This window comes from Hyperoodon ampullatus (genome assembly GCF_949752795.1).
Source record: "Hyperoodon ampullatus genome assembly, chromosome: 2".
Lineage (NCBI taxonomy): Eukaryota > Metazoa > Chordata > Mammalia > Artiodactyla > Ziphiidae > Hyperoodon > Hyperoodon ampullatus.
This window is the reverse complement of record NC_136915.1, coordinates 22,438,237-22,464,527: the sequence shown is the minus strand read 5'-3', so window position 1 is coordinate 22,464,527 and position 26,291 is coordinate 22,438,237. Positions and strand designations below refer to the sequence as shown.

Sequence of the window (26,291 nt, the reverse complement as noted above, 5' to 3'; positions counted from 1 at the left end):
AGCACAAAAACCATTAGGCTGTTTTAAATTTCTTTAGTTTCACAAGATAGGGAAACAGTTCCAGCCCGATGTGCCTTGGCTGTAGTCATATCCATTTTGTTGGATAAAAAAACTCCTCCTGTCCTTGTAAAGCTAGGAATTTGGTAATCTAACTCTAAAACAATAGCTCAGCATGAACCTAAAGTGCTGGGGGATTTCCTAGGGAAAGGGGCTCAGCCGACAGGATAAGAAACAGTAACTGGAAGGTTTCCGGATCTGCTCCACTTCCTGCTGTCTCAAGAGCCTTTTGGCCCAGGTGTGTTGAACCGGATGGGAGAGAGAAAGGGAGCTGTGGGTAGAAGAGAAAGGACTAGGGAATCTTACAGCACAGGGTGCTTGGCATCATGTTTGATATATTGAACATGTAAAATTTTCCTTGATATTCTTTCATTCTGTCAATTTATAGACTAAACTTTGGTAGTGTTAATAGATACTGGCAGTATTTAGCTGTACATTAACAGTCCTCCATCAGGGAAGGACTGGAGAAGTTACGTCCTGTTGCAGATCAGTAGAATCACTGTTGGCAACTTAATTTCATTGTGGAGACTGTCAGATAACAAAAGCTCTTTTTTGATTCTTATAATTGATTATTTGGAATCTGATCTGTTCTGGTTGTGGACCCCCCAAGGTTAGGATCTATACCATCCAGGACCTGCTGAATGGGCTGTTTTCTTACCATGCAGCCCTGCCTCTGGAGACTCTTGTTAGTTGGAGCATAGTTGTTATTTTAAGGTTTTTAGGTTTTTATGCTGCCTGTGTACCCTCAGTCAGCAGTCACCAGTTCAGAATTTCTAAACTTATCCAGCAAGCCTCTAATGGCAAACCTTTAAAAGGGGTGGTAGGGGTAAGGGAGGGCTTAAAACAGAAAAAAGATAGAAGATTTTTAAAGCTGTTCAGATCAGAGCAAAACAAAAGGAAAAAAGACTCACACAGCCCTGGTGTGCCTGGAATTTGTGGTTGAGTAATACTTTCCTGTTATTTCTTTTTTAGGTTGTTTTTCATCATTCAGAACGTTGCCTGAAGCAGGTCCACCATGCCGTTAGTAACGAGGAACATCGAGCCAAGGCACCTGTGCCGTCAGACGTTGCCTAGCGTTAGAAGCGAGCTGGAATGCATGACCAACATCACCCTGGCAAATGTCATCCGACAGCTGGGCAGCCTGAGTGAGTGCCGCAGAGAGCCTGTGCTTTGCCCTCAGGGGTCGTTGGTGCTCTTTATTTTGTTTCCTTCTCCTCCGTGTTCCTATTTCTCCCCCATCTGCCTTCCCTAGGTAGTGCGAAAATTTATCCCACTCCCACCGCTTCCCCAAAGAGAGGCTCCTTTTTGGTACAGATTCTTCCCCTCAACCCTTTCTTCATCTACCACCACCCTCTAGGCTCCCTCCCCCTCCCCCTCCACCTGCTTCAAAAGAAATCTGTGGGAAGGGTGGCAGGAAGGGCTGCAGCAGAAACTGCAGATGGAATGACAGAGCAGAATTCTGTGTGTGTAAAGTGGGAGGTTCACAGAGCAGTATCTTGGGTTGGGGAATGTGCCTGTAATTGCACAAAGCTATTCGATGTAGCCTGACTTTGTTGAAGCCTCAAATGTGCCAATAGTCTTTATCTATGCAACACCCCCCCACCTTTTCTTCCCAAAGAGAAGTAAAGCAAACATGCATTCAGAGAGATTCTGGCTGACTTGTTTGCCTTGGTACACATTTAATTGTGCTGCAAGCCCCCAGGTCCAAGTTCAGGGTACAGATTACTTCTGTAGTCTCTGGGGTATTGGGAGTTTTGCAAGCTGTGTGAACACAGTGACACAAATTGGAGCTGGAGCCATTCTTCTCTAGGAGGAAGATGGGGGTTAACCCAGTCTGTTTTGGAGCTGAGGGAAAGAAAGCCACCTTAACTGTAATTTTTTTTTTAATTGATAAGAATGAATAAGACTGCCTTGGGTGGGGTACATGCATGGGTTTGGATTTCATTCTGAATTAAGTTGACTTTGTTTGCTTGGAGCCGAGATATGGGAAGGGCAGATGCTTGGATAGGCTCTGCATTTGTCTAGTGCCATTCTAGCTCCCATAAGAACCTCTGTCAAAATGCCATTTTAGTGATCCTCCTTAGCAAAAGCATCTTGGTGTGAATTATTTCAGACATTCACCTCTCCTATCGCATCACTGCCCTTAGTGAAAACAGTGGAATATCAAGAAAGCCTGCATCCCCCCAGATAGTAATAGGCCCTGCCTTGAAAATAGGTGCCTGAGGAGACAGAGGTCTGTGACCATATGATGTATGGGGTGTGAGATTCCTAAGGCAGCACCTAGCTCAGAGGCCATCTCAGTTGATCCAGGGCTTAGGGAAACCTGGATGGGGCATCAAGAAAGAAATGAAAGCCCGCCAATGTCTGTCTTACACAAAGGAACATCGACAGCAGTGCAACAGCAGTACGGCTGACGAGGAAGCACATGAAGGCTGCAGAGAGCCTCACTGCTTCTTAAAAGCATCATTTCTGCTTCTGTCACCCTGAGAAAGCCAAATGGGTGGAAGTCAGTCACACACTGGTTCCTTCTCTATAGGACAAAGGACATCTAGCTAATGATACTTCTTATTCTCACTCAGCAGGAGTTACGCTCTTTCTCAGGTGTTTTTCCAGGGTGGTGTTGCTGGATGCCATTGCTCACTCTCCCACTTGTGATCAGAGCATTCCTATCTTGAGGAAGTTGATCTGAGGGCCAGGGTTGGCTTGTGCCTGTGGAAACAAGATTTCCTCAGGTTGTAGAGCTAGCTCACCCTTTATTCATCCAGTAAACATGTATTAACCATATTTTATGTGCCAGATGCTGAGAGGATACAGCAATAGTAAGAAATGGTCTCTGCCTTCCAGGAGCTCATACTCTACCAGAGGAGAAAGAAATAAATAATTCTTAAGGGGAGAATGGGGAGAGGATGAGAAGGGAACTCACGTTTGTTGATTGCCTACTTTAAGCTGGGTTTTAATAGGATCTTCACATAGATTATCTCGTTTAATCCTCTTAATAATCCTATGACGTTAGATGTTGGCATTGCCATTTTTCAGAGGAAGAAATGAAGGCTCAGAAAAGTAACGTAACTTGCCTGCAGACACAGCAGTCAGAGGCAAAGTCAGACTTCCTAAGAATTTCTCAGTTGTCTCCTGTCTCTCTGTCTCTACCAGCACTGCCCTGGTTTAGACCGACTTTAACTCTCACCTAAACTGTTGTCCTAGCCTCCCTCTGGCCTCCCTTTCTCTGATCAACCCCCTTAAATCTATAAACCTAAAAATTGTATAAAATCTTATAAATCTTAAACCTATACTCTTGCCAGAGTGGTCTGCCCAAAACTAAAATCTTACTTTTTACTTTTATGATTCTGAATTGTTTGAATTTTTAAAAGTTAAGTCTGTGTTAACTTTTGCAGTTTAAAAAGTGTTTTTAAAATAAGAGTATAAATGTTAGCTATGTATTTATCTCTGCTCTTCCTCACTATGGAATTATTTAAGTTCCTTGGCCTGGCATTCAAGACTTTAAGACCTGCCTTTCTTTTCAACCTCATTTTCTGTAATCTGTCTTCTCCCATTTTACAGTCTTTTTAAAGGATTCTTTTAAAATTAAAAAGGGAAAAAAAGAAGGAAGAAAAACAATTACCAACTACTTGTAGCTTCTGAGACAGACCATATTCTCTCGTACTTCGACGTGGTGGCTTTGTTGTTCCCACTGCCATCCTTGTAGCTGATCTTCAGGGCCCACCCAGCTCAGGGATCTCCTCCTCCAGGTTGGACTGAGTACCCCTCTGAGATCCTATTACATGCCTGTATTATTACTTGCCACATTATATTGACATTATCTCCTATATTAAATTGAAAGTTCTTTGGAGGCAGAAATCATGTGTTGTTTGTCTTTGAACCCCAGTGTCTATCCTGTATAGTACCTGGCACCCAGTAGGAGCTCAGTAAATACTTGTTGAACGATTCATGCATGTACTCTTTCCATGCTTCTATGCTGTTGGTGCACAGAGAATACAGGGAAGGAAGGAATATTTCCTATGGGGAATGGGAACATAGCGGGAATAGGGAGAGTCAAGGAAAGCTTCACAGAAGAGGTTACATTTGAATCGAGCCTTGAAAGATGACTAGGATTTCATCTAGCAGAGAGGGGTGCAGGAATGGACTCATATGTGCTTCAGGCTCATGACCTTGACCTCATGTATTATATTCTAGCCGGAAGTGCTTGGTCTAGTAGGGAAAGTCTGATTATGGAATGAATAAAGCACAAAACTAAGATTTCACAGCCGTGAATTGTTCCCTGATAGCATATCCAGGATTCTCATTTTCCCTCAGTGCAGTGAGATTGGCATTTCACATATTAGGTTGCCGTATCTTAGGAAATGTGGGCACAGCCAGCCAGGCAGCACTTCTGAATCAGTATCCTGACCACCTAGGAAAAGGGAACCCCCTCTTGGGTCATTAAGATTTGTTATGGGACTTCCCTGGTGGTCCAGTGGCTAAGACTCCACACTCCTAGGGCAGGGGGCCCAGGTTCTATCCCTGGTCAGGGAACTAGATCCCACATGTTGCAACTAAAGATTCCACATGCCACAACTAAAAAAAGATCCCGCATGCCACAACAAGACCCGGCGTAGCCAAATAAAATAAATAAATAAAAATTTTAAAAGATATGTTATGATATTGGGTTTTCTGAGTACAGTGGGTCCATGCCACTGGGGGGCTCCAAGACTCCCACTCAAATTCAAACAAGAGCAGCTTCATATTTTTAAAAATCAGTTTTACTTGTTCCATTTCCACGTAAGATTTCATTTGAAAAACTGTACTGCTAAGAGAAAAAGAAAGTTGAAGACTGCTTCTGGAATCTTTTGCAAAATGGGGTAGATGTCTGTTATGAATGTCCTGATGTGATAGTGGATCTATCTTGGTAATCCGAATAAGTGAAATTATTAATTTTTAATTAATTAATTAATAAGTGAAATTATCACCTGCCAATGCAGGGAATGTGGGTTCGATCCCTGGTCTGGGAAGATCCCACATGCCACGGAGCAACTGAGCCCGTGCGCCACAACTACTGAGCCTGCACTCTAGAGCCTGTGAGCCACAACTACTGAGCCCGCGTGCCACAGTTACTGAAGCCCGCATGCCTAGAGCCTGTGCTCCGCAACAAGAGAAGCCACCGCAATGAGAAGCCCGTGCACCGCAATGAAGAGTAGCCCGCCCGCTCACTGCAACTAGAGAAACCCCGCGTGCAGCAAATGAAGACCCAACGCAGCCAAAAAAAAAAAAAAAAGTCATCTGATATGGTTGAGCAATATAAGGAGGAGTCTCATTATAACAATTTACAGGGACTTCCCTGGTGGCGCAGTGGTTAAGAATCCACCTGCCAATGCAGGGGACACTGGTTCGAGCCCCGGTCTGGGAAGATCCCACATGCCACAGAGCAGCTAAGCCTGTACAGCACAACTACTGAGCCTGCACTATAGAACCCACGAGCCACAACTACTGAAGCCTGTGTGCCTGGAGCCTGTGCTCTGCAACAAGAGAAGCCACCGCAATGAGAGGCCCGTGCACTGCACTGCAACGAAGAATAGCCCCCACTTGCCACAACTAGAGAAAACCTGCATGCAGCAATGAAGACCCAACACAGCCAAAAATAGATTAATTAATTAATTTTGAAAAAGAGTTTACATTTTTGGCTCGTTTAATCCTGTGACAACTTGGTGAGATAGATATAGTTGTCCCCATTTTGCAGATGAGGAAACTGAGGCTGGGAGAATTTGACTTGCTGAAAAGTACACAGGTGTAGGTAGAAAGAACTGAGACTTAAATTCAGACTTTCTGGTTTGAAGTCTACTGCTTCTTCCACGTATAATCTTGCAGTTCTAAGTATACTTAGGGCCTGACGTGGCGTAACGTGACAGTGGGGAAGCCTTCACTCCACCTTGCTCCCCCTTCAAATAGCATTCTCAATGTTACCATTTCTATATGGTGGGGTTCTTTGTATGATTTCATCTTAAACCGTTGTGTCACTCCCACTATCCCACTATCCCTCCTGCTCCCTTCACTGAGGAGCAGGAAATCCTGTGTACTCCCGCGGTGACCTAAGGGTAAATTGATTTGGGGTTTTCTTTTCCTCCAGAACAGCTGGATGGTTAACAGATATTTTTGAGCCTGGTTTATTTTCCATGCTTAATGTGTGTTTCTCTGTTATATAGTCTTCCGATCACAGTTATTCGTTACCTAGGCAAGCATAATACAGTATGGTTTTTGGTTTTTGGGTTTTTTTTTTTTTGAGATATGGTTGATTTACAATATTATATAAGTGTCAGGTGTACAACAGTGGTTCAAAATTTTTAAAGGTTATACTCCATTTATAGTTATTATAAAATATTGGCTCTATTCTCTGTGCTGTACAATATATCCTTGTAGCCTGTTTTTTTGTTGGTTTTTTTTTTTGTTTTTTTTTTTTTGCGGTACGCGGGCCTCTCACTGTTGTGGCCTCTCCCATTGCGGAGCACAGGCTCTGGATGCGCAGGCTCAGCGGCCATGGCTCATGGGCCCAGCCACTCCGGGGCACGAACCCGTGTCCCCTGCATCGGCAGGCGGACTCTCAACCACTGTGCCACCAGGGAAACCCGTAGCCTGTTTATTTTATACACAGTAGTTTGTACCTCTTAATCCCCTACCTTGTCTTGCCCCCCTCCCCCCTTCCCTCTTCCCTCTCCCCACTGGTAACCCCTAGTTTGTTCTCTATATCTGTGAGTCAGTACAGTATGGTTCTTATAGGACTTAGCCATATTATCAGGGATCAGATTGGATTCTCAACCTGCCCAGTAGAAGTGCAGCTTGTTAGCCAATTTCAGTCCTTTGAGCTCAGGAGCGTCCCATGGTTGTTTAGATCACAAAACCATTCAGTATGCAAAGACTTGCTTCCTCCTTGATTAGAAACTCTTTATTGACTAAATTTACCAGCAATTCAAAATATGCTGTTGATTGGTCTTATCCTTTCCTTCCAGGTTACATTGAGTGAGCTGCATTTCACCCTGAAGGTGCAGTTTTGGCCTTTTGATCTAATTTTTTCCCCTCAAGTATGGACTAAGAATAAATGTAGTTTAGAAACTAAAGTAAGAGCCTACTTTAAGTAGTTCTCAAAGAAATGATCTTTTGGTTGGGCACAGTAACTTATGCCTGCCTTCACCTTGCAAGTAACAAACTCAGATGGTGTATTTATTCGTATGCACCACTTTTCATTCTAGCAAGAATGTGCTTTGTGGCTTGGAATGACAATATGGAGGTAGTGTCAGATTGCTTTTATGTTTCTTTGGCTGCAAATTCTCCTTGCATTCCAGGGTTGAAAGTACGGAACTCTTTTCTTTTTCTAAAAAACAAGACATTGTGGAATGAGACCACTGGTATGTTGTTTTTCAGGGAGAGCTTGAATGTTTCAGCTTTCCACTTGTTCCCTGAGATGTAGATTTGAAGGATTATAACCTAAAGCAAAGACTTTCAAAGTTGTAGGTCATAAAACATAAAATAACCTTTTCACCTCTTAGAAGAAGTTATGTCTCTATTATGAGTTGTTAGTAAGTTCAGGGCCCCTCAGAGATACCACATCTCGTCATGGTTGTTCAGCGTACTTTTGGGGCTCCACTGAGGATGTAATATCTTATTTTTCATGTTAATTGTAAACACATAGAAGGTCCTTCTAACTCCCAATCTGTTTTCCAGAAGCACTTTTACAAGGTGCTTTTACAGAGCAGCAAAGGGCTAAGGGCTATAGGCAAATGTATAGACATACTCTCCACTCTTTTAGGATTAGTTTTTTTTGTATCACACCTTTTGATTTTATTCATCCTGTTTTGAGTTTCATGTCAGTTCATTTTGCCAAGAAGACTCTATTAGTTATAGAGCACATGCAGGCTGCCCAGGCTCTGGAGGGTATGTCTCTGTCTCCAGGAGGAAGCTCTGCATGTAGCCTGAACCATCTTAGAGGGGTGGGTGGGTGTGTTTGGGAGGTGGGAAATACAGTCTTTAGTAGCCAGTTTTTCTGACCATGTATGTCACTTTTAGGCACTAGTGACTTGGTTTCTTTGCTCTCTCAGGTAAATATGCCGAGGACATTTTTGGAGAGCTCTTCACTCAGGCAAATACTTTTGCCTCTCGAGTAAGCTCCCTTGCTGAGAGGGTCGACCGCCTACAAGTTAAAGTCACTCAGCTGGATCCCAAGGAAGAAGAAGGTAAGGAAGCTGAGCTCAGCATTTGCAGGCTCTGCTGAGCAGTTGCTTAGGATTTTTTTTTTCCTGATTTATAAAAAAGTGAGGGGAGAAATCACAGAGACCTATGGAGTTCTGCTTTGAAACGACACAAGCCTGGGTGATGTAAAGAAACCTTTTAATCTCTACCACACCTCCACACACTCCCTTTCTCCCATTCCCCCAATCCCCTCTTTCTCAAATTCCCCTTCCCCCGAATCGTATTTTGCTACCATAAAAGTACTTGGAAGATTCATTCCTCCTAAGGAGGGGCCTGCTAGATCTGGCCACATAGTAAACCTTTGTGTTGCCTCATTTTGTTCAGTCATGAAATGGCTGGGCTGCTGACAGCCTTGTGGGGCTTCCCCAGAGGGGGAGGAAAAAAAAAAACCTGGCTGCAGACAGCCGCAGCCAAGAAATGCAGCAGCTGAGGCCTCTCCGACTGGTGTGACTCAGTGTTTGCTCAAATAGCCTGTCATCCATTTTCTAATGCCTTCCATCTTCTTTCAGTGTCACTACAAGGAATCAACACCCGAAAGGCCTTCAGAAGCTCTACTGTTCAAGACCAGAAGCTTTTTGACAGAAACTCTCTCCCCATACCTGTCTTGGAAACATACAACACCTGTGATACTCCTCCACCTCTCAACAATCTGACCCCTTACAGGTAACCTGGCTAGCTTCTACCTTTTTCAGCCTGTGGTTAACAACACTAGATTGTCTTTTTATTTAAAGATGTTGTTTACATCAGAGGATTGTATCAAAAAGCATACTATGTACCCCAGAGTTGCTTGTGGCAGCAGAAGCTAACGTTTACCATATAAACAGTTGCCACTTATTATTGTTTGGTTTCTTAAACTCATAGTGAATATAATATATATTGAAAGTTTGCTATAGCATTGCATGCTGCAGAGTTTACTTTGGTACAAGCCAGGTCCATCTTGGATTCCATCCAAGGAATTTAGTTATTATAGAACCAAAAGGACTTTGTTACAAGGCAGTCCTATAGCATGCATCCCAGGGGCAACATTCTAGCAGGGCTCCCACTTACTCTGAAACCACTAGATTACCAGATGTTTGGGCGTGTTAGTGGGGCCAGCCTTGTGGACTGGCTGCTCTGGGCCCTGAGGGTCCTTCCAGAGCTTAAGGAGTAATTGGCATTCTTCCAAATGAGTGTCGTTCACTTCGTTTTGAACATCCTTTCATCATTCCCCTCTGAAAGGACCTACAGTGCTGTGGCTGGACTTGAAAAAGGTAGTCTTATAGACAACTTAAAGCCCCTCCCCGCTAGTGGTCTCTAGTGTTATCGTGCAAAAAATTTCCAAGCAGGGGCAGAAAACGAATATTTATCTTGCTCGCATCCATAAACATCTTTGGAACAGGTAAAAGTAATTACAGATAGCTGGAGGCAGATGTTTTCTTTGAGACATGGGTGTACTGCAAAGTAGAATATGTGTGTGAAATTCAAGGACGCCCACCTGATCCGCAGAGCCAGAATAGGAGCATGGTCGCTTCTCACACAGATACAGAGGAAGTACATGGCATCTATCCTATTATTATTACTGTGTGAAATTGTGTTTGCCCCTTGGCTCTCAAAGGGGCCAGCTAACATAGCAGGGCGTAAATTTGACTCTCTAGCCTGCATCATTTAGCCTAGTTGGATCTGGGCAGAGGGGTTGTAGGGCAGGAAAAGAATACACACCTGATAATATTGAAGGGACTATGGTAAGACAAGTTTATTTTTCAGTTAATGTAGGGTATTTTCCTTTTTAACATTCTCCTCTCAGTTTTCTGGATTTAGCCTAACAGAAAAGAGTGGTGGTGTGGCTAACTCAGAACAAGATTTAATATAAAGATCATTAGTGCATGATTAGGAAATGGTTTCTAATGTGTGTTGTGATAGGATTGGAGGTTAGGAAAGAATTACCTTTCCAATTCTTTTTAGTTCAGAGTAGTGTTAAAATAAATATCCACCCCTAAGTGCATGCTTTCTGGAGAGTGGGAGCGACTTAGCCACGCCAAAGTGCAGGATTCCAACCAGGGTCATTGAGTCTGGTAGATGACTCTTACATTGACACTCAGCTCACTTTGTACCTCTTTCACAGCCACTAAGAGATGGTAATGAAATCTTGTGGTCATAAAACAGCTGGCCCTCTTTTCTCAGTGGGGCCCCCTTGTGGCTGGGGGGTGGGGGTGGATGCTGAGCTATTCCGGAAGGGAGCAAGTAGGTGGAGTGCTGTGGTTGTCTGTACTTACAGAAGAATAACAGCTGCACACATATACACATTCATGTGTGTATATGCATACATATGTACACATGTGAACCTGCACATGTGTGCACAGGTTTTGAGTGGGTAGAAAGCCACTAATGCTTCCTAGAGAGTCCTGGGCAATTGATGGTGGTAGGGGAACCAGTGACAGAAATCCCATCTGATGTGCCAAGATATCAAAATGTCCTCAGGGAGATGTCTGCGGCCATGGAGATCATTAGCCATAATCAGGATCCCTACTGCTATAGCCCATTCTTGCCCTGACCATGCAAATTCCTCTACCAGGAATTGAAAGTAAGGCTAAGGTTCTTAAAAAGCCAGATAAGTAAAGAGGTGCCGTGCCATTCAGGGGCTTTGGAACGCTGGTATGGGAGAGGAAATATGCAGTCGATTTGAATGACTTCTTGATTCCTCAGTGTAAAAACTGCTAACTGGTAGGTGTTTGGAATATTGGATTTGGTTGGGAGCTCATCTGTCTACTGACAGCTACTTGTCTTCATTTCTGTCCAAGGGACGATGGGAAAGAGGCACTCAAATTCTACACAGACCCTTCGTACTTCTTTGATCTTTGGAAGGAGAAGATGCTGCAGGACACCAAGGATATCATGAAAGAGAAGAGAAAGCATAGGGTGAGGGGAAAGGGGCCTCTGTTCTACACATCAGTAGGCACGACTGTGGAGGGGGGATAAAAAGGAAGCCAGTCTTATGTTAAGTAATCATTCCGAGTGGCTGCTTGCGTGGATGCCAGGTGAGACTCTTAAAAAAAAATGTGTCCACTCCAAGCACAACCAAGATGAAAGTATAAATCACACCAAAAATGTGTTTGTTCCTCCCGGTGCTATTAACAATTGAGTATATTCAGCCTGAGTTTTAGAAATTGACTTTTCTATTCACCATTTATTTCTCTTGCAATTTGCACCTGACCCTGCTGGACACTCAAGCTAGGCTAGTTCCCTTCCCTGCCAGTTTTGCAGCTCATTTCTCAGAGATCAGCACATGGCTCTACAGAGTTTGATTTGCAACAGGAGCGGTTTAACACCTTGACTACTGGTTGGGTGAGGCAGTGGTGGGGACATAGGCCTAGTTTTGGTAGATGCTCCCCTCCCCTTAGGCTGCCAGTGATGTGTGTAAGCATATGACCTACCAGTTGCAACCTCACAATCCCATTAGCATGGCTGCCGGGAGGCCCAAGAGAGCGCCAGGGGCTAGTGCAGCTGCACAGGCTGAAGAATTCTTCATTGGTTGTTTTGATTTGTTTTTTAACTATTTCCTTATATCTGTCCCAGATATCTACAGCTATCATTATTTCTCTTCTCTCTTGACTGACCTTTGCGGCATAACAAATAATTAATAGCTATTTACTAACTTCCTAACAATTAGAGCTGCTCAAAAACATGAATGAATTACTCAAAGAGGTAGTGGGTAGAGGTGTTTGGGTATGGGATTGAGGAAATGTGTTTGAGCCCAGGAGGTGGTTTGGATTAGATGACCTCTAGGTCACTCTAAACCCAGCAATTCTGTAAATTCTATAGTTACTGTATGTTGTCTAGGCAGATCTTCTCTTGGGTATATATCCATGAAGCTGGGTGGAATTTTAATGAAGAACTTTGGGAAATTTTTATTAAGGCCTTTCTGTTTCTTTTCATTGTAGAAAGAGAAGAAAGATAATCCAAATCGAGGAAATGTAAACCCACGTAAAATCAAGACACGTAAGGAAGAGTGGGAGAAAATGAAGATGGGTCAAGAATTTGTAGAATCCAAAGAAAAGCTGGGGCCTTCTGGGTAGGTGATGCTTCTCTCCTCTTGGTAGCATTCTTTGAAGAGGCTGGGCACCTGGGGGCAACAGTCTGACAGCTCTGGTGTGACACCTTTCATACCCCCTGAAGTCTTGCTGTGTGGCTTAAATCAATACCACTGTTAATCAGCTACTTTAAAGTGCCTCCATCTGGTGATTAAAATTTGCTAAAAAAATCAAGAGACTTGGCAGTTTAAATGAGGTGACGAGAGTGGTCTGGAAAATAAAGCCCATGGCTTCTAGTGCCCTTGCTCTGCCAGACACTGGTATGTCTGAGGGACTCAAAGGAAAGACTAGAAAGGGAAGAAAAGTGGCTTTGGGAGGCCTTTGCCTCCAGAGCATTGATTTGAAGGTTGTGGCTAAAGAGCTGGGCATTTCATGGGAGTGGGGAGGGCCAGGCAGAGAATTTGTGCACATCACCAAAGCAACTTTTCAGTCAGCCTTTGTCAGTCAGTCTTGGGAGAGAGGCTGGCCAAGGGACTGAAAGCAGACCTCAGAGACAGTGTGGGAAAGGTCGCGCGGCCAGTATTGAGGCTATATATTTCCGTGAAGAAATGGTAGATGTCAGTCTGACCCCATTTCCCAATACCAAAACACACTAGAGGTTTAAAAGGAAAAAAATGGTTTTAAAGCTTGGTTTGATGCTTATCCTGGTGTCCGACCTGTGTGACATTCAAAGCCAAGTCACCACGATTGCTTGGCATAAATGTCGCCCTGATTTTTCCCCTAAATACCTTGCATCCTGGCTGTCAGAGAACCATGCCAGCCCATGCCGGGTGTCTAGGAATGATAAAAGGAAGGAGTTGAGTTGTTCTTGCTCTTAGGAATAATTCTACCATGAAAATCTTGACTTTTAGAAATCTTGACACTTCTGACACTTGTTCTTCCTAGATTAAGAGATTTGTTTTAAAGAGTGATGAGGATGGTGAGAGGAAAAATGAGCCTTTCTTTCTACAGGGGAATCAGCCCTGAGGGTACCTCCATTATCTTCACCTCCCAATAAAAAGGGGCCATTTTGTTCCCTGGTCCCTCCTGTTCAGACAGGCCCTTGTTGTATGAAGGTTCAGTGACTCTTAAGGGCAGAAGCATGTTCAGGATGCCGACCAACTGCTTGTGTGTGTGTGTGTGTGTGTGTGTGTGTGTGTGTGTGTGTGTGTGTGTGTGTGTGTGTGTGTGTGTGTGTGTGTGTGTGTGTGTGTGTGTGTATTGAGGTGGTGTGTGTGTGTGTATTGAGGTGGTGTGTGTGTGTGTGTGTGTGTGTGTGTGTGTGTGTGTGTGTGTATTGAGGTGGTGAAAATAAGGACTTTGCCTCCCATTTTCCTGTTGTTCAAAAGGTTTGGGATCAGGCTGCATGGCTGCTCTACCTGGACATGCTTGTTGGTGAGCCTATAAAGAGATATGCCAGGTCTGTAGGGCTTCAGGCCTTGGGGATTTTCCACATCAGAGCATCATTTGATTCAGTTAGTTCCCTCCAACTCTGTTCTCCTTGGGGTCTGCTTTAGATGAGTTCCTTATAACCCAACAGTGGTGGAAAGAAGCGGGAGGTGGTGCAGAACAGGTCACATTTTGTTAGCTGCTGCTTGGTATGTTTGTGCTTGTTTAGAAGTTTGTTGCTGTTCACCCAGAGCAAATTCACCCAAGGCCCAGTGCTATGAGGGACAGGTTTTCATGAGGCAAGCCCTAGCACCCCACTTTAATCAGCAGCTCGTTTTGTTAGATAAGAGACCACGTCTAACTACCACACAGCAACTTGCATTTGTCCTCAGCTTGGTTTTGCAATCAGATGCCTCCTTGGCCTTTGAGCACTCCAGAGGCTTGCCGACCTCAAAACCAGGCTGTGTGCCAGTCACGTGCTTGCAGCTCACTAGCCTTGGGGCTTGGCTTTGCCCTTTGCTGCAAGACAGACTTTGGGATTTGGGTCTGGGCTGCTCATAACATTTGGGAGAGAATTTCAAAGAACTGCTGGGTTTGACAAGGCCAACATTGGGAAAGGAGCAGCATGGTTTTGATAACCTGGGTTCAGTCCCATTTCTACAGACAATCCCCAACAGAAATATCTGGGAGAGGGGAGGGATAAATTGGGAGATTGGGATGGACATATACACACTGCTATGTTATAACTAATAAGGACCCACTGTATAGCACAGGGAACTCTACTCACTACTCTGTAATGACCTATATGGGAAAAGAATCTAAAAAAGAGTGGATATATGTATATGTATAGCTGATTCACTTTGCTGTATACCTGAAACTAACACAACATTGAAATCAACTATACTCCAATAAAAAATTTATTTAAATAAATAAATAAAACAATTACAACTACAGCAAGTGGGGGAAAAAACAAAAGAAATATCTGGGAGGTTTTTTTTGTTTGTTTAAATTTATTTATTTATTTATTTTTGGCCACGTTGGGTCTCTGTTGCTACGCACGAGCTTTCTCTAGTTGGGGCGAGCGGGGGCTACTCTTCGTTGCAGTGCGCATGCTTCTCATTGTGGTGGCTTCTTTTGCTGCAGAGCACGGGCTCTAGACACACGGGCTTCAGTAGTTGTGGCACGCAGGCTCAGTAGTTGTGGCTCGCGGGCTTAGTTGCTCCATGGCATGTGGGATCTTCCCGGACCAGGGCTCGAACCCATGTCCGCTGCATTGGCAGGTGGATTCTTAACCCCTGTGCCACCAGGGAAGTCCTGGGAGATATTTAACAATAGAATATTTAGTCCTAAAATAAAACTTCAGTACAACAGAAACTATATGAGAAATATACTAATTCTATTTCTCCCTAATAGCTTTTGTATCAAATGCATTTTTATGGGGTCTTTTAAGAAAACAAGAGAGTACCACTCAGACTTTAAATGACAGTTTTGGCATTGGGTTCATTGTCAGGTATCCATCCGCCTTGGTGTACCAGAATGGCAGCGTTGGGTCTGTTGAAAACGTGGATGCAAGCAACTACCCACCACCACCACAGTCAGACTCCACTTCTCCGCCTTCTCCTTCCTTCTCTGAGGACAGCTTGCCTCCCCCACCAGCAGAATTCAGGTAAACGGTGATACCTCTTCCATTTACTCTGGGTGGTTAAATGCTCAAGAACAAAGTAAGAGTTCTAAATCCAGGCCAGGACCACTAAAGTGACTCCAGACAAGTATGTCTAGATAATAGAAATAATTAGTATTTATTAAGTGTTTGTAAAGTGCCAGGCATTAATGCCAAACACTATATATGTTACTTAATCCCCACAAGAGTCCTCTTGAGATAGGGACCCATTTTACAGATGAGTAAACAGTGAAGCACAGAGAGGTCAATGAACTTACCTAAGATCACACAGCCAGTAAGAGGCAGAGTCATGATTGGAAAGCAGGTCAGTCATGATTGGAAAGCAGGTCAGGCTTTCTTTCCAGAGCCTGTGTTCTTAACTACTAGCTACACCTGAGCAGATAGAAGTCACCAACTTATCTCTTGTTTTTTTACTTGGCTGTGACTCAGCATGACATAAAGTGGTATAATTTCCTGCTGTACATAAAATGTTGGACAGCCTCCTTCCCCAGTTATCTAGAAACCTAGAAGATAGTCACCCTTTTCTCCTGTCGCCTCTGGTCCATTTCACCATGGATAAAATCTTCAGAGGGGCTTCCCTGGTGGCGCAGTGGTTGAGAGTCCGCCTGCCGGTGCAGGGGACACGGGTTCGTGCCCCGGTCCGGGAAGATCCCGCATGCCGCGGAGCGGCTGGGCCCGTGAGCCATGGCCACTGAGCCTGCGCGTCTGGAGCCTGTGCTCCGCAACGGGAGAGGCCACAACAGTGAGAGGCCCGCGTACCACAAAAAAAAAAAATCTCCAGAAAGAAGGAAACAAAAGAAAAACAGATGAAACTTAGAATCTGACCATTTTGGTATTTGTCAGTGTCCCTGGCAGAGGTCTATAGAGGAAGAGTTAGCAAGTAATGGCTGAAAGGGGAAGGGATCTGAGGAGTGTTAGATTTCAGTGTTTCCTCATAGTTACTTTTCTTTCTGATACCTGACAAGTGAGAGCTTTGAAAAGTATGCTTGTCTCCTTGGACACTGTTTAATCAGAGATTGGGTATGTTGAGGACCCCTCAGATGGAGACCTAAAGCAGTGTTGTCACCCCCACCGCCTGCCCCATTCTTAGCGCTTGAAACCACTAATCCCAAGTCTCCTTCTGCCTCCCAAATCACTTCCTGCTGGTTGCCGTGTCGGATGCAGCTAAGGCTCGAAGGTCTGTGGAAAATTCCAAGATGGATGCTTTTCTAAGGAGTAAGCTATTAGTGTAGGGCAGATAAAAGGTGGAAAAAGAATCCCTTCAGTCTCACACATGGCCTGAGACCTTGCAGCCTCAGTCAAGTATGCCTGACCCAGGAGAGGTGCACCTTAATTCTCTCTCAACCCGGGTCAAGTCTGGCAGCACATTCATTTCCCGTCTCTGCTGATCCTCAGACCCTCGTTCTCTCTCAAGTTTTTCCACATGAGCACTGAAGGTACATTCACCTAAATCTGTACCCCGCTCAGGTTCGGTCAGCTTGGCTTGGATTTCCTGCCCTCATAAGATCTGGTGAATGTTAATAGCCTGTGGAGCAGAGCCCGTGGGTAGTGGTGTTTGAATTTTTATTCCAGTTCTTTCTTGCGTGCCTCCTTAGTCCTGGCTCCAGGATTGAACTGACCCTTCTTCTTAGAAGGGTGCCTTCCCTTGGAGAGCTGAAAAGTTTGAGGGGGACCTAAGAGGTGATCTTGGCCAGCCCTTACCTGTTGCAGAAATCCTAAGTCCACTTTTTTCAGGTAGTTTTTCTCAATTTCTGCTACTGGGATGCTCATTACCTTACAAGGGTGCCCATTCCATTGTTGGTCTGTTCTGACCATCCCCGGGTTCTTTCTCTTTGAGGCAAAATGAAATGATACTGTCAACCAAAATGAACCTAGGCTTATGGATAAGCTTAACTAAAGGTGGAGGTTTGCATCCTGAGAGTGACGGTGGGTCTTTTTGCTTTGTCCTTTTAGCTACCCAGCAGACAGTAACCAAAGAGGGTCTGGCTTAGCTGGACCCAAAAGATCCAGTGTGGTCAGCCCAAGCCATCCACCACCAGCTCCTCCTCTGGGCTCTCCGCCAGGCCCCAAACCTGGGTTTGCTCCACCACCTGCCCCTCCGCCTCCACCTCCGATGATGAGCACTCCACCCCCACCACCACTTGGAGGATTTGGGTCTCCAGGGACGCCACCACCACCTTCACCCCCATCTTTCCCACCTCACCCCGATTTTGCTGCCCCTCCACCTCCTCCCCCACCGCCAGCAGCCGACTACTCACCTCTGCCACCACCTCCCTTGTCCCAGCCAGCAGGAGGAGCACCTCCGCCTCCCCCGCCTCCCCCTCCTCCGGGGCCCCCTCCTCCCCCTTACAGTGGTACAGATGGCCAGCCTGCTGCACCTTCACCACTTTCTGACACCACCAAGCCCAAGTCCTCCTTGCCTCCTGTGAGCGATGCCCGCAGCGACTTGCTTTCAGCCATCCGTCAAGGTAAAATCCCAGTGGTGGGTCTGGGATCATGAAGCCTTGTCTTTCTGCAGCTGGGAGACTGATTGGAGGGTGGACAAGGGGTTCTGTGGCCTTCCAAGGGAATAGCTTTCGTTGGGTGGGGAGAGACTAAGACCTCAGATCAGCGTGAAGAAAGGCTTCACTCTAAAAATAGAGGTTTATATTTCTTTCCACCTTGGTTTAAAGTAAAGACTTCTTAACGTGGGATCTTTGAACTCCTTGGACATTTATGCTTTGTGTATGTTTGCATCCATTTTGTGCCCCAGAGAAAAACAAGAATCACTGTCTTAGAAGGTGCTTCCTCAGCTGGACTCAGACACTCCTTGTCCTCCACTTTTTTGCCTTTCATATCCTTCATCCTACTCCCCCGCTTCCCACCCCCTTCCTTCTCCCCTTTTTCTCCTATCCCCTTCCCTTCCTTTCACCCTACCTTCCTCCCCTCCCTCATCATCATCTCACTATCATGGGGCATTTATTCTCTTTCTGTCAGAGGCCGGTTCTGGTCCCAAGGGACTGGAGTGGTTTCTTCTGTCTGATCCTCCAGGAACTGAAGGGTTGTCTAGTGGAGACAACCTAAGGCAGCTGAGCTTCATGAAAATCAATGACTTGGGCAGACTGAGTGCCCACTAGGTGGGGATTGGCAGCCACTCCCAACTCGGTCTTGGGAGAAGTACCATCCTCACCAGCCTGAGAAACTGGGAAGCGTGGAAACTGGGAAGAATGGCAGGCTCCTTTCAGACACACCTATAACACTGGGGCCACAATTTCATAAAACCTGTCTTTACTTCTTGTCCTGAGGATCTTGCTTTCCCAGAGGGTCCTTCTTTTTCACTGTCCTTTCCAATACCCACCACCAAGAGGGCCGCTCCCTCTTCCACAGTCCTGGATGGATTCGGAGACTGATGCACCGCTTAACCCTTCTCTCTCTCTCCCACCAGGCTTTCAGCTGCGCAGGGTTGAGGAGCAGCGGGAACAAGAGAAGCGGGATGTTGTGGGCAATGACGTGGCCACCATCTTGTCACGTCGCATTGCTGTGGAGTACAGCGACTCAGAAGATGACTCCTCTGAGTTTGATGAGGACGAGTGGTCAGATTAACTCTTCTGCCTGCTGCCCACTTCCTTTTTCTTTCCTTCCTACGTGCCTCCTTTGATGCCTACCCCGACAGTCCCAAGGGGAAAAAAGGGAGGAAAAAAAGAATCTCAAGGGGCCAGAGCCTTCCCTGAAACAACCAAAGATATATCCATGTGCTTCCTCCAAATCAACATGTATTTCCCATCTCCCCGAGGTCAGGCCCATGGGGCTCCTGAGGTTCAGTAGCTGAGATGTTCCCTCTTCCCTTCAAGTGACTTGCATATTGAAGAGAAGGGAAAACCCCAAAGCAGATCCCTTTGATTGGGTTTAAATTGGAGTTGGTGCCTTCCCCTAGGAGCCATTTTCTGTGGTCTTCTTCTAGAATCCTTGCCCTCAGCTACTTTGGATAATGCCAGCCATCTTCTGGTCCTAAAGCCTGCCTGGCACAGCTGGCCCCTTTCCCATGCACTGAGAGGGCAGAGCAGCCGCATGCCCAGTGCCTCCCCCTTCTGCCCTCATCAGCAGGGTTGAGGCTGCCTTTTGCTAAGCCATCTCTATGTCTGGATGCCCTTTATTCCAGGAGCCATCAAGCCCCCAAAGAAATGTCTTACCCCTCTGCTCAGAGCAGTGCCTTTCTGGAGGCAGCGGTGGTTCCCTCCCTCCCAGGGTCCCTCCCCTGAATGTGGTGTTCCACGTTCCTTAAATGCCCCTCCCTCACCACCAGGTGCCTCCAAGCACCACAGCCTGGTTCTAACCTCTAATACTCATGACCAAACTAGCCCTGACACACAGGGATCTGGGCCTCTTCTGGCTCTCGGGAGCCAAGCTTAGAGACTTGTAACTGCAGGACTGGAAAAAGGTGGAACTGGGTTGAATGATGCTGAAGCCTAGAGATGGGAAGTGACTTGCTCAAGGTCACACAGTTGGATGATGACAGAGCTAGACCCCAGAGTTCCTGATTCCAAGTCACCTGTGCTTTCTGGGACCAAATGGTGGGCACCTGCTGGAGCCCGGGCAGAGCAGTTCTTGGCTCTGTACTACTCCAGACCTCACCACAGGTGGGGGTCCCAGTAGAAGGGCTCAGGGCCTGTGCCAGGCCTATCAGTGCTGCTCAGACCCTCATGGCCTCTCTTGTAACTGTTTGCTCCCCCTTTCCTATCACCAGCCAAGCACCTGGCCTTGAGAGCTGCCCTTTTGGGGGACCAGAGGTAGTGAGAGAAGGAAGCGGGTAGGCAGCGTGACAGGTGCTGCTTTCAATTCCTCTGCAACTCCTCCCCCTTTTATTTCCCCAGTTTAAGCATAGGTCCTTCCAACTGTAGAAACTTCAGTCCTTCAGGCTGGCAGCTGCTGCAGGTAGCTGCCCTGGGGCGGGGGGCCATGAGGAGGATTGAAAGGCAGAAGGACTCTGGGTCTTGTTTCCAGCTCCCCTCCTCACTGCACAGTGACGTTCCCTCCCTCACTCCCCCTTATTCCCAGAGCTAATACACAGGTGCTATTATTCAGAAAAAAACTGGTCAACTTTGGCCAACAGTGAGGTTTCTTCTCTTCTGCCCTAACTATTGTGTAGCCTCTTGTGCTGAAACTGGCTTCTGGCTTCTCCGGCTTTTCGAGCCCTGAAACAAAGAGAAACAGGATCTGTCTCTACCCAGCACAGCAAATGGTTATAGTAATTGCCAAAGCCCTCATCAACCCCTCCAGCTTGAGGAGAGGGTGCAATCGTGGGTACTGCCACTGTGCCCTGGCTGAATGCTCCCCCTCAGCCTTCTTTCTGTGGACTTGGGGTGTGGGGACCGAGTCTTTAGAGGCCAGCGTGCCCTCCTGCAGGGGCTGCTCCAGAGTGTGCCCTCCTTCCTCTCCCAGATCACGCATCTCTGGCACAGGGCTGGCGTCAGGCCCCAGTGCTGAGCGTACCAGACGGTGTGCACCCCCTCCTTGCCTCCCACTGTGCACTCTGGAAGCTGAAGGTGCTTTCTCCAGAACTCTAAAATGGCTGTCGAAGGTGCCCCCGGCTGCAACCCAGCAGTGACCAAAGTGGCAGGTGGAGGGCAGTGGTTCTCCCAAATAGGAGTCCTGGGGCCTGGCTAGGCCAGGGTTTGGGCCTAATGGCTTTGACTAAATTACCCCCATCCCCCTCCTTTCCGGAGAAGGGGGAGCCAGCACTACTCACTATCATTCTTCTCTGACCTTGAAGGGGGGCGGTGTTGGCCTGGCTTCTGGAATGGACGGAGTCTGCCTTGGAAAGGGCTGGGGGCAGGAGGAGGTGGGGAGGGCCACTGCCTGCAGAAGGTAGGATTAGATCATTAGCTCAGTGACCTCCTAGGGTTTCGATACGCTGTGTTCTCATCCTACAGCTGGTTTGGTAATGATCTGAAAGTCCCGGAGAGCAACAGCACAGCTCTGCCCGATGCTCTCATTAAAATCTATGCAGCCAAGCTCGGTGCTTTGTAGCAGCCGGCCTTGCGAAGCCTCCTCAGCTCGGGGGGCTGGGGACCCAGTCAGCCGAGAGGCCCTCTGGGCTCTCCTTATGCATATGTGCACCAAAAAAAAAAAAAAAACTTTAAACCCAGAGCCCTTTAAGATGATAAAGGACCCTGTGCAGGTAATTGTGTTATCTTTGGAATCCTGTAATTGTAGAATGCAAAGTTTAGTGATTATTTAAACTGGGCTGAGGCTGGTAAGAGTATGGAGCAATGGCCCCTAAGGACTCTAAGGGCTGAAGCCAAGGAGCCGCCTCCCTTCCCTGTTCTGCCCAGCCCAGGGGACCTGCCCCCATTCCTGCGGCCCAGGGGCCCAGCTTCCACTCGGCAGTGTCAGAAGTGAGTTGTGACTCTGCCTTGGTTGTGAGATGAGTACATTCCAGAGGAGCAGCCACAGGGAGGGGGCAGGCTCAGCGATCCCTCGGAGGCTCAGAGCAGCTGGCCCAAGCTCCAGCTCGCCTCCAGCGGAAGCTCAAGCGCCCTCAGAAACGACCCTGGCCAGTGTCACCGCAGAGCTGAGGCGGTGTTGTCAGGGCTAATGTGAAATCTCTTCCCGTGGCGCCGATCCTCCGGCTCGGCAGCGCCAGCTCGGACAGATTGAGGTCTCTGTGGCTTTGGTGACCCTGCGTAAGCATTCCCACCGTGTCCCAGCTCTGCTGTCAGCCTGCCGCCTGCTGCAACCCCCCTCACCTGACCTCAGGGCCTGAGGAGGGGGGCAGTGACCCCAAGGCCAGGGGCTTCTGCTCAGGAGAGAGGCTTTGAGCTCTACCGGGGTTCAGCTGACCTGGGACCAGGTGTCGCCCAGAAATGCGCCTCATCCTGTGCCTCGGGAAGGGCTAGGGAACAATTTTGTTATTGTATTAAGTTTAGTCACTTAACTCACTTGAGAAACTAACCAATTTTTACTTTCTGTCTAGAATGATGTATGTGTAGGAGAGTGAGCCGTCATGCTCCCGAAGTGCCTTGTTTTCTCTGATACAAACATATTTATGAGGACCTGGTGCAGTGGATTCTTGGGTGTGTTTGCCACATCAAGATTTTAGGGACTGGGCTTGTTACATAGTGGGGTTACAGTCTGAAAATGAGCCCCCTTCCCCTGAAGATGGGAAAGGAGCGTAAGATGGATCTCTGAGCTCTAACCTTCAGGGGTTAAGCCAGACCCCTGAAGTGACCCTTTCCTTGTCACCCTGTTCCTCTCAGGTCCTTAGAAGGAGGTCTAGTTTTTCAAAGCCCTGTGCCTCCAAGCCTGGTCCTACTTGAGTCCCTGCCAGGCTCATGTGTGTACCACATTAGCACCCCAGTGACCTGAAGATTCTGTGTAATTGTTTTATGTATACATGCGAATGCATAAATGCCAACATCTTAAATAATTTGATAAAGTCTTTGTAACCACGCAGCCACCTCTGGGGTGTGTGTGTGTGCACACGTATATGTGTGTAATGGGAGAAGCATTTATAAGGGGGCGACTGATAGCCATGGGTGGTGGCCAGAGCTCCAGAGGGAGGTCGGTGTGGGTGGGCTTGGAGGGCGGGAGGCCTCTGGGTCTGGATGGTGCACCCTGTGCAGGAGGTGGGGGGTGAAGGCTGGAAATCATTTTGGGTTAGGGTGAGACCCAACTGGGGGACCTAGAGGCCCTCAGCTGGCTGAGAGGGGTGTGCTGGGGCCAGGGAGACTCCTTGCATCAGGCAGAGGAGCACAGGCTGAATGCTGATGCTGCCTCCCAGCATCTGGCCGGCATCTTGTCTGCCTCTCAGACCCAAGCAACTTACCTTAAATAGAATGATTTACAATGGAATCCGATAAAAGGTTTAGGGTGCTGCATGCCCCTTCTGCCTGGGAAGGTGAGGGAGCTGGGTTTATATTCTGACCCCCAAAAAATGACCTACCCAGGAAGCAACGGTTGTTCCGAACCCAGCTGCTGCGGGTGACTGCCCCTGGGGGTAATTTATGAGTAGACACCCAATTCTGGGCCCAGCAAACACAGTGGGGTGGCCCCGGGAGAGGGTTGGGAGCAGGGTTAGTGACTTGGCTGGTCACGCCTGCTGTTCAGAGAGAGTCACCCGCTGGCATCCCAGGAGAGGGGGCAGAAGTTTTGAATTGTCAGCAAGTGCTGCGCCAGCCACTCTGAGCTCATCGCTGGAGGTGGGGTGCAGGGGAGGGGGCGCGGGAGCCAGTTCGCCCCGGGCGGAGCCCCTCGCTCCACCCTCCTGCTCAGGCCTGTGTTTAGTCAGCACTTGGCTTCCCGAGGCCGGTGACTGACAGGCAGCCAGACGCCTGCCCTGGGAGAAGACAAAATGGTGGTGTCAGGAGCCGCCCTTGGTGGGGAATTGGAGGGAAGGAATGTGGTTCTGGGAAGAAGGAGGCCTGAGCTTGAATTCCGGCTCCTCCGCTTGGGAGCTTCAGCTCTTTGGGCTAATCCTGAGAAGAATGAGCATTTACTACTACCTGCCCAAGACTGCATACACTTTATTTCAACCTCATGAACCAAGGGTCTCCCATTTTACACATGAGAAAAAGATTCAGAGAGGTTGAGTTGCTTAAGATCACATAGCTGGCCAGGAGCAGAGCCATGGTTTGCACATGGGTCTCTTGTGCTCTGTCCACCATGGAACTGAAAATGTTCTCAGGATCTCTCCATCTAGCATCATGGTCTTTGGTGTGAGGGGGTGTGTTAAAGGTTTTCTGTTACGGTCTACCCTACCCCCTGGTGCCCGGTTTTATAGGTGATGGTTATTTTTGCTCTTACTTTGAAATCAAGTGGGCTAGACTGAGGGTTCGGCTATCCTAGACCTTTAGAGTTAAAGTGCCCTGTGCCCTCAACTGCCTGGAACAAAGTGAGTTCCCTAGGTATGGGCTGGGGCTTCCGTCAGACATGCCTTCAGTATGTGCACACGCCTGTTCAGATGGGTGCATCTATGCACACTTGGACATGGATACACACGGAGATGTGCACACACTGCACACACAGTCCTATCCTTGTGCAAACGGGCACAGATCAGCACACAGTTACAGGAACACACGTAGGTGCAAGCAGACCTCACACAAAGTCCTCAGGAGCCACCCCTCCCTTCGTGCTGCCTCTGCCAGTTCCTCACTGCCCCCTCCTGGTCACCCAGTGGCCAGGGCAACCTAGCACCACTTCCTGTAAGTTCTGCTCTGGGGTGGTTGTCAGCTAGTTCCCTCCCAGATCATGAGGCTAGGAGCTATTTCAGATGCTCCCCAAAGCCAGCCTTAGCCCCAGGAGAAGAGGTGTCTAGTGAGGGGTCTGAAGCTGGAAGACAAAAAATAAGCCTATCACACCCAAAAGGATCTCTTCATGGTAGAATTGTCAGTACCATGGTGGCAGGCGTCCTGCAGAGACACCTTCCCACCACAGCAGGCTGTCATCCCCACCCTTACCTGGGGAATTGTGCACACACCTGCTCACGCTCTGCATACATATTTAAAGAGGAGTAGATTTCCTGGCTGAGAAGTCAGAGGTCAGCTCTTTTGCTCCCACCTTGCTGCTCCCTCTCTGGGTCTCAGCTTCTTCCACTATTCAGTGAGGGGTTGACCCCGCCGACCCCCCGGTATCTCACTATCTTGGAAACTAACCTCTCCCAGATGTGTTCCTGAGTAAAGCACATCCATAAACATGACCCCGTGGACTCCTCAGGCCAGTTCTGGAAGGATTACCAACACTTTAAAAGCTTTTTATTCCTATTTTGTAGTTGAGGAAACAGAAGCACAGAGAGATACAGCAACTTGTCTGAAGTCACACAGCAAGTTGACAGCAGGCATGGAAATAGAAACCCTCTTCTTTCCAATGCCCCGGGCTGCCTACAAGAAAGTAGAACACCCTATGGGCTTGGGTCCAGAGCCAAGGAGACAGGAACTACAGAAGCAAAAGCCAGAACCTCTGCCCTGAAGGCTGAGGAGAACCCAGAGGAAGTACCAGGCCTAGGCATTAGTTGAGTTCCACCACTCCCCACCCCTGCCTATAGACTGCAGGAACCTCAAGTTCCCTATTCCTCTGCAAAGCCAGTGGCTGGCTATGGGGGTTCTCCCTATTCTGTGGCTACTTGCTAGTTCATCAAGGTAGGCACACACCAGAGTGGTGTGTGCACGCATGCCTGGACTCCACGGGTGTGCACACACAGATGTGGATGTATGTTCTTGCATGCCTACAGGTATACTTAGGTGTACATTCATAGGCATGTGTAACATGTAAATTTGTGTGTTTGCAACCCTGTATACATGTGATACATATGTGTGTTTAGGTGAAGTATGTTTGGATGTATGTACGTAAATGGTCTTTGTGTATCTGGCGGGTGAATTTATGAACAGGCAAGATTTTGCTTGTATGCTTATTGGGTTTGTTCATGAGTGTACTTGGGTGTGTGCAAATGTTCACATGCATTTGTGTGGAGAAGTGGGGTGGGGCATGTCCACCCACATGACCGGTAAGTGTGTGTAAAAGTGCATTCAGGGAAAGCTCAGGTGACTGGGTACACACGAATCCTAGAGTGCCCTCCCATGAGAATACAATACCAGTGCCCCCCCAGCCCTGGTATAGGGGGTGCCCTGCCTGGCTCCAGCCAGACCCTGAGCTCATAGCACCCCCCACCACCCGCCTCGCACTCTATTCCCCAGACCCATCCTGCGTGGCCAATTTGCAGCCTCTCGCTCCCAGCTCCCGAGAAGGCCTGCAGCAAAGTCAAGGGGCTGGTGGCCAATTAGTGAGGGGGTTAATCAGGGATCTGGGGACCCCCGGGGGGCGGGAAGCCAAAGGCGGGCATTGGGGTTGGCAGGAGCATGAGCTGCCTGTCACGAGGCTGGGGGAGGGGAGGCTGAGCCAGCCGGATGGTG

The 26,291-nt window shown here is 47.6% G+C and overlaps 1 protein-coding gene across 1 annotated transcript; it reads left to right on the top strand.

Moving 5' to 3' along the window:
- Nucleotides 1–1,072: 1,072 nt before the first annotated feature.
- WASF2 (WASP family member 2) lies at nt 1,073–18,990 on the top strand (the record flags this gene model as incomplete). Its single annotated transcript, XM_079728010.1, has 8 exons — nt 1,073–1,202; nt 8,142–8,276; nt 8,802–8,955; nt 11,070–11,187; nt 12,210–12,340; nt 15,238–15,393; nt 17,362–17,876; nt 18,833–18,990. The coding sequence occupies 8 exons, from the start codon at nt 1,073–1,075 to the stop codon at nt 18,988–18,990; spliced, it is 1,497 nt and encodes a 498-aa protein (XP_079584136.1).
- Nucleotides 18,991–26,291: the final 7,301 nt, after the last annotated feature.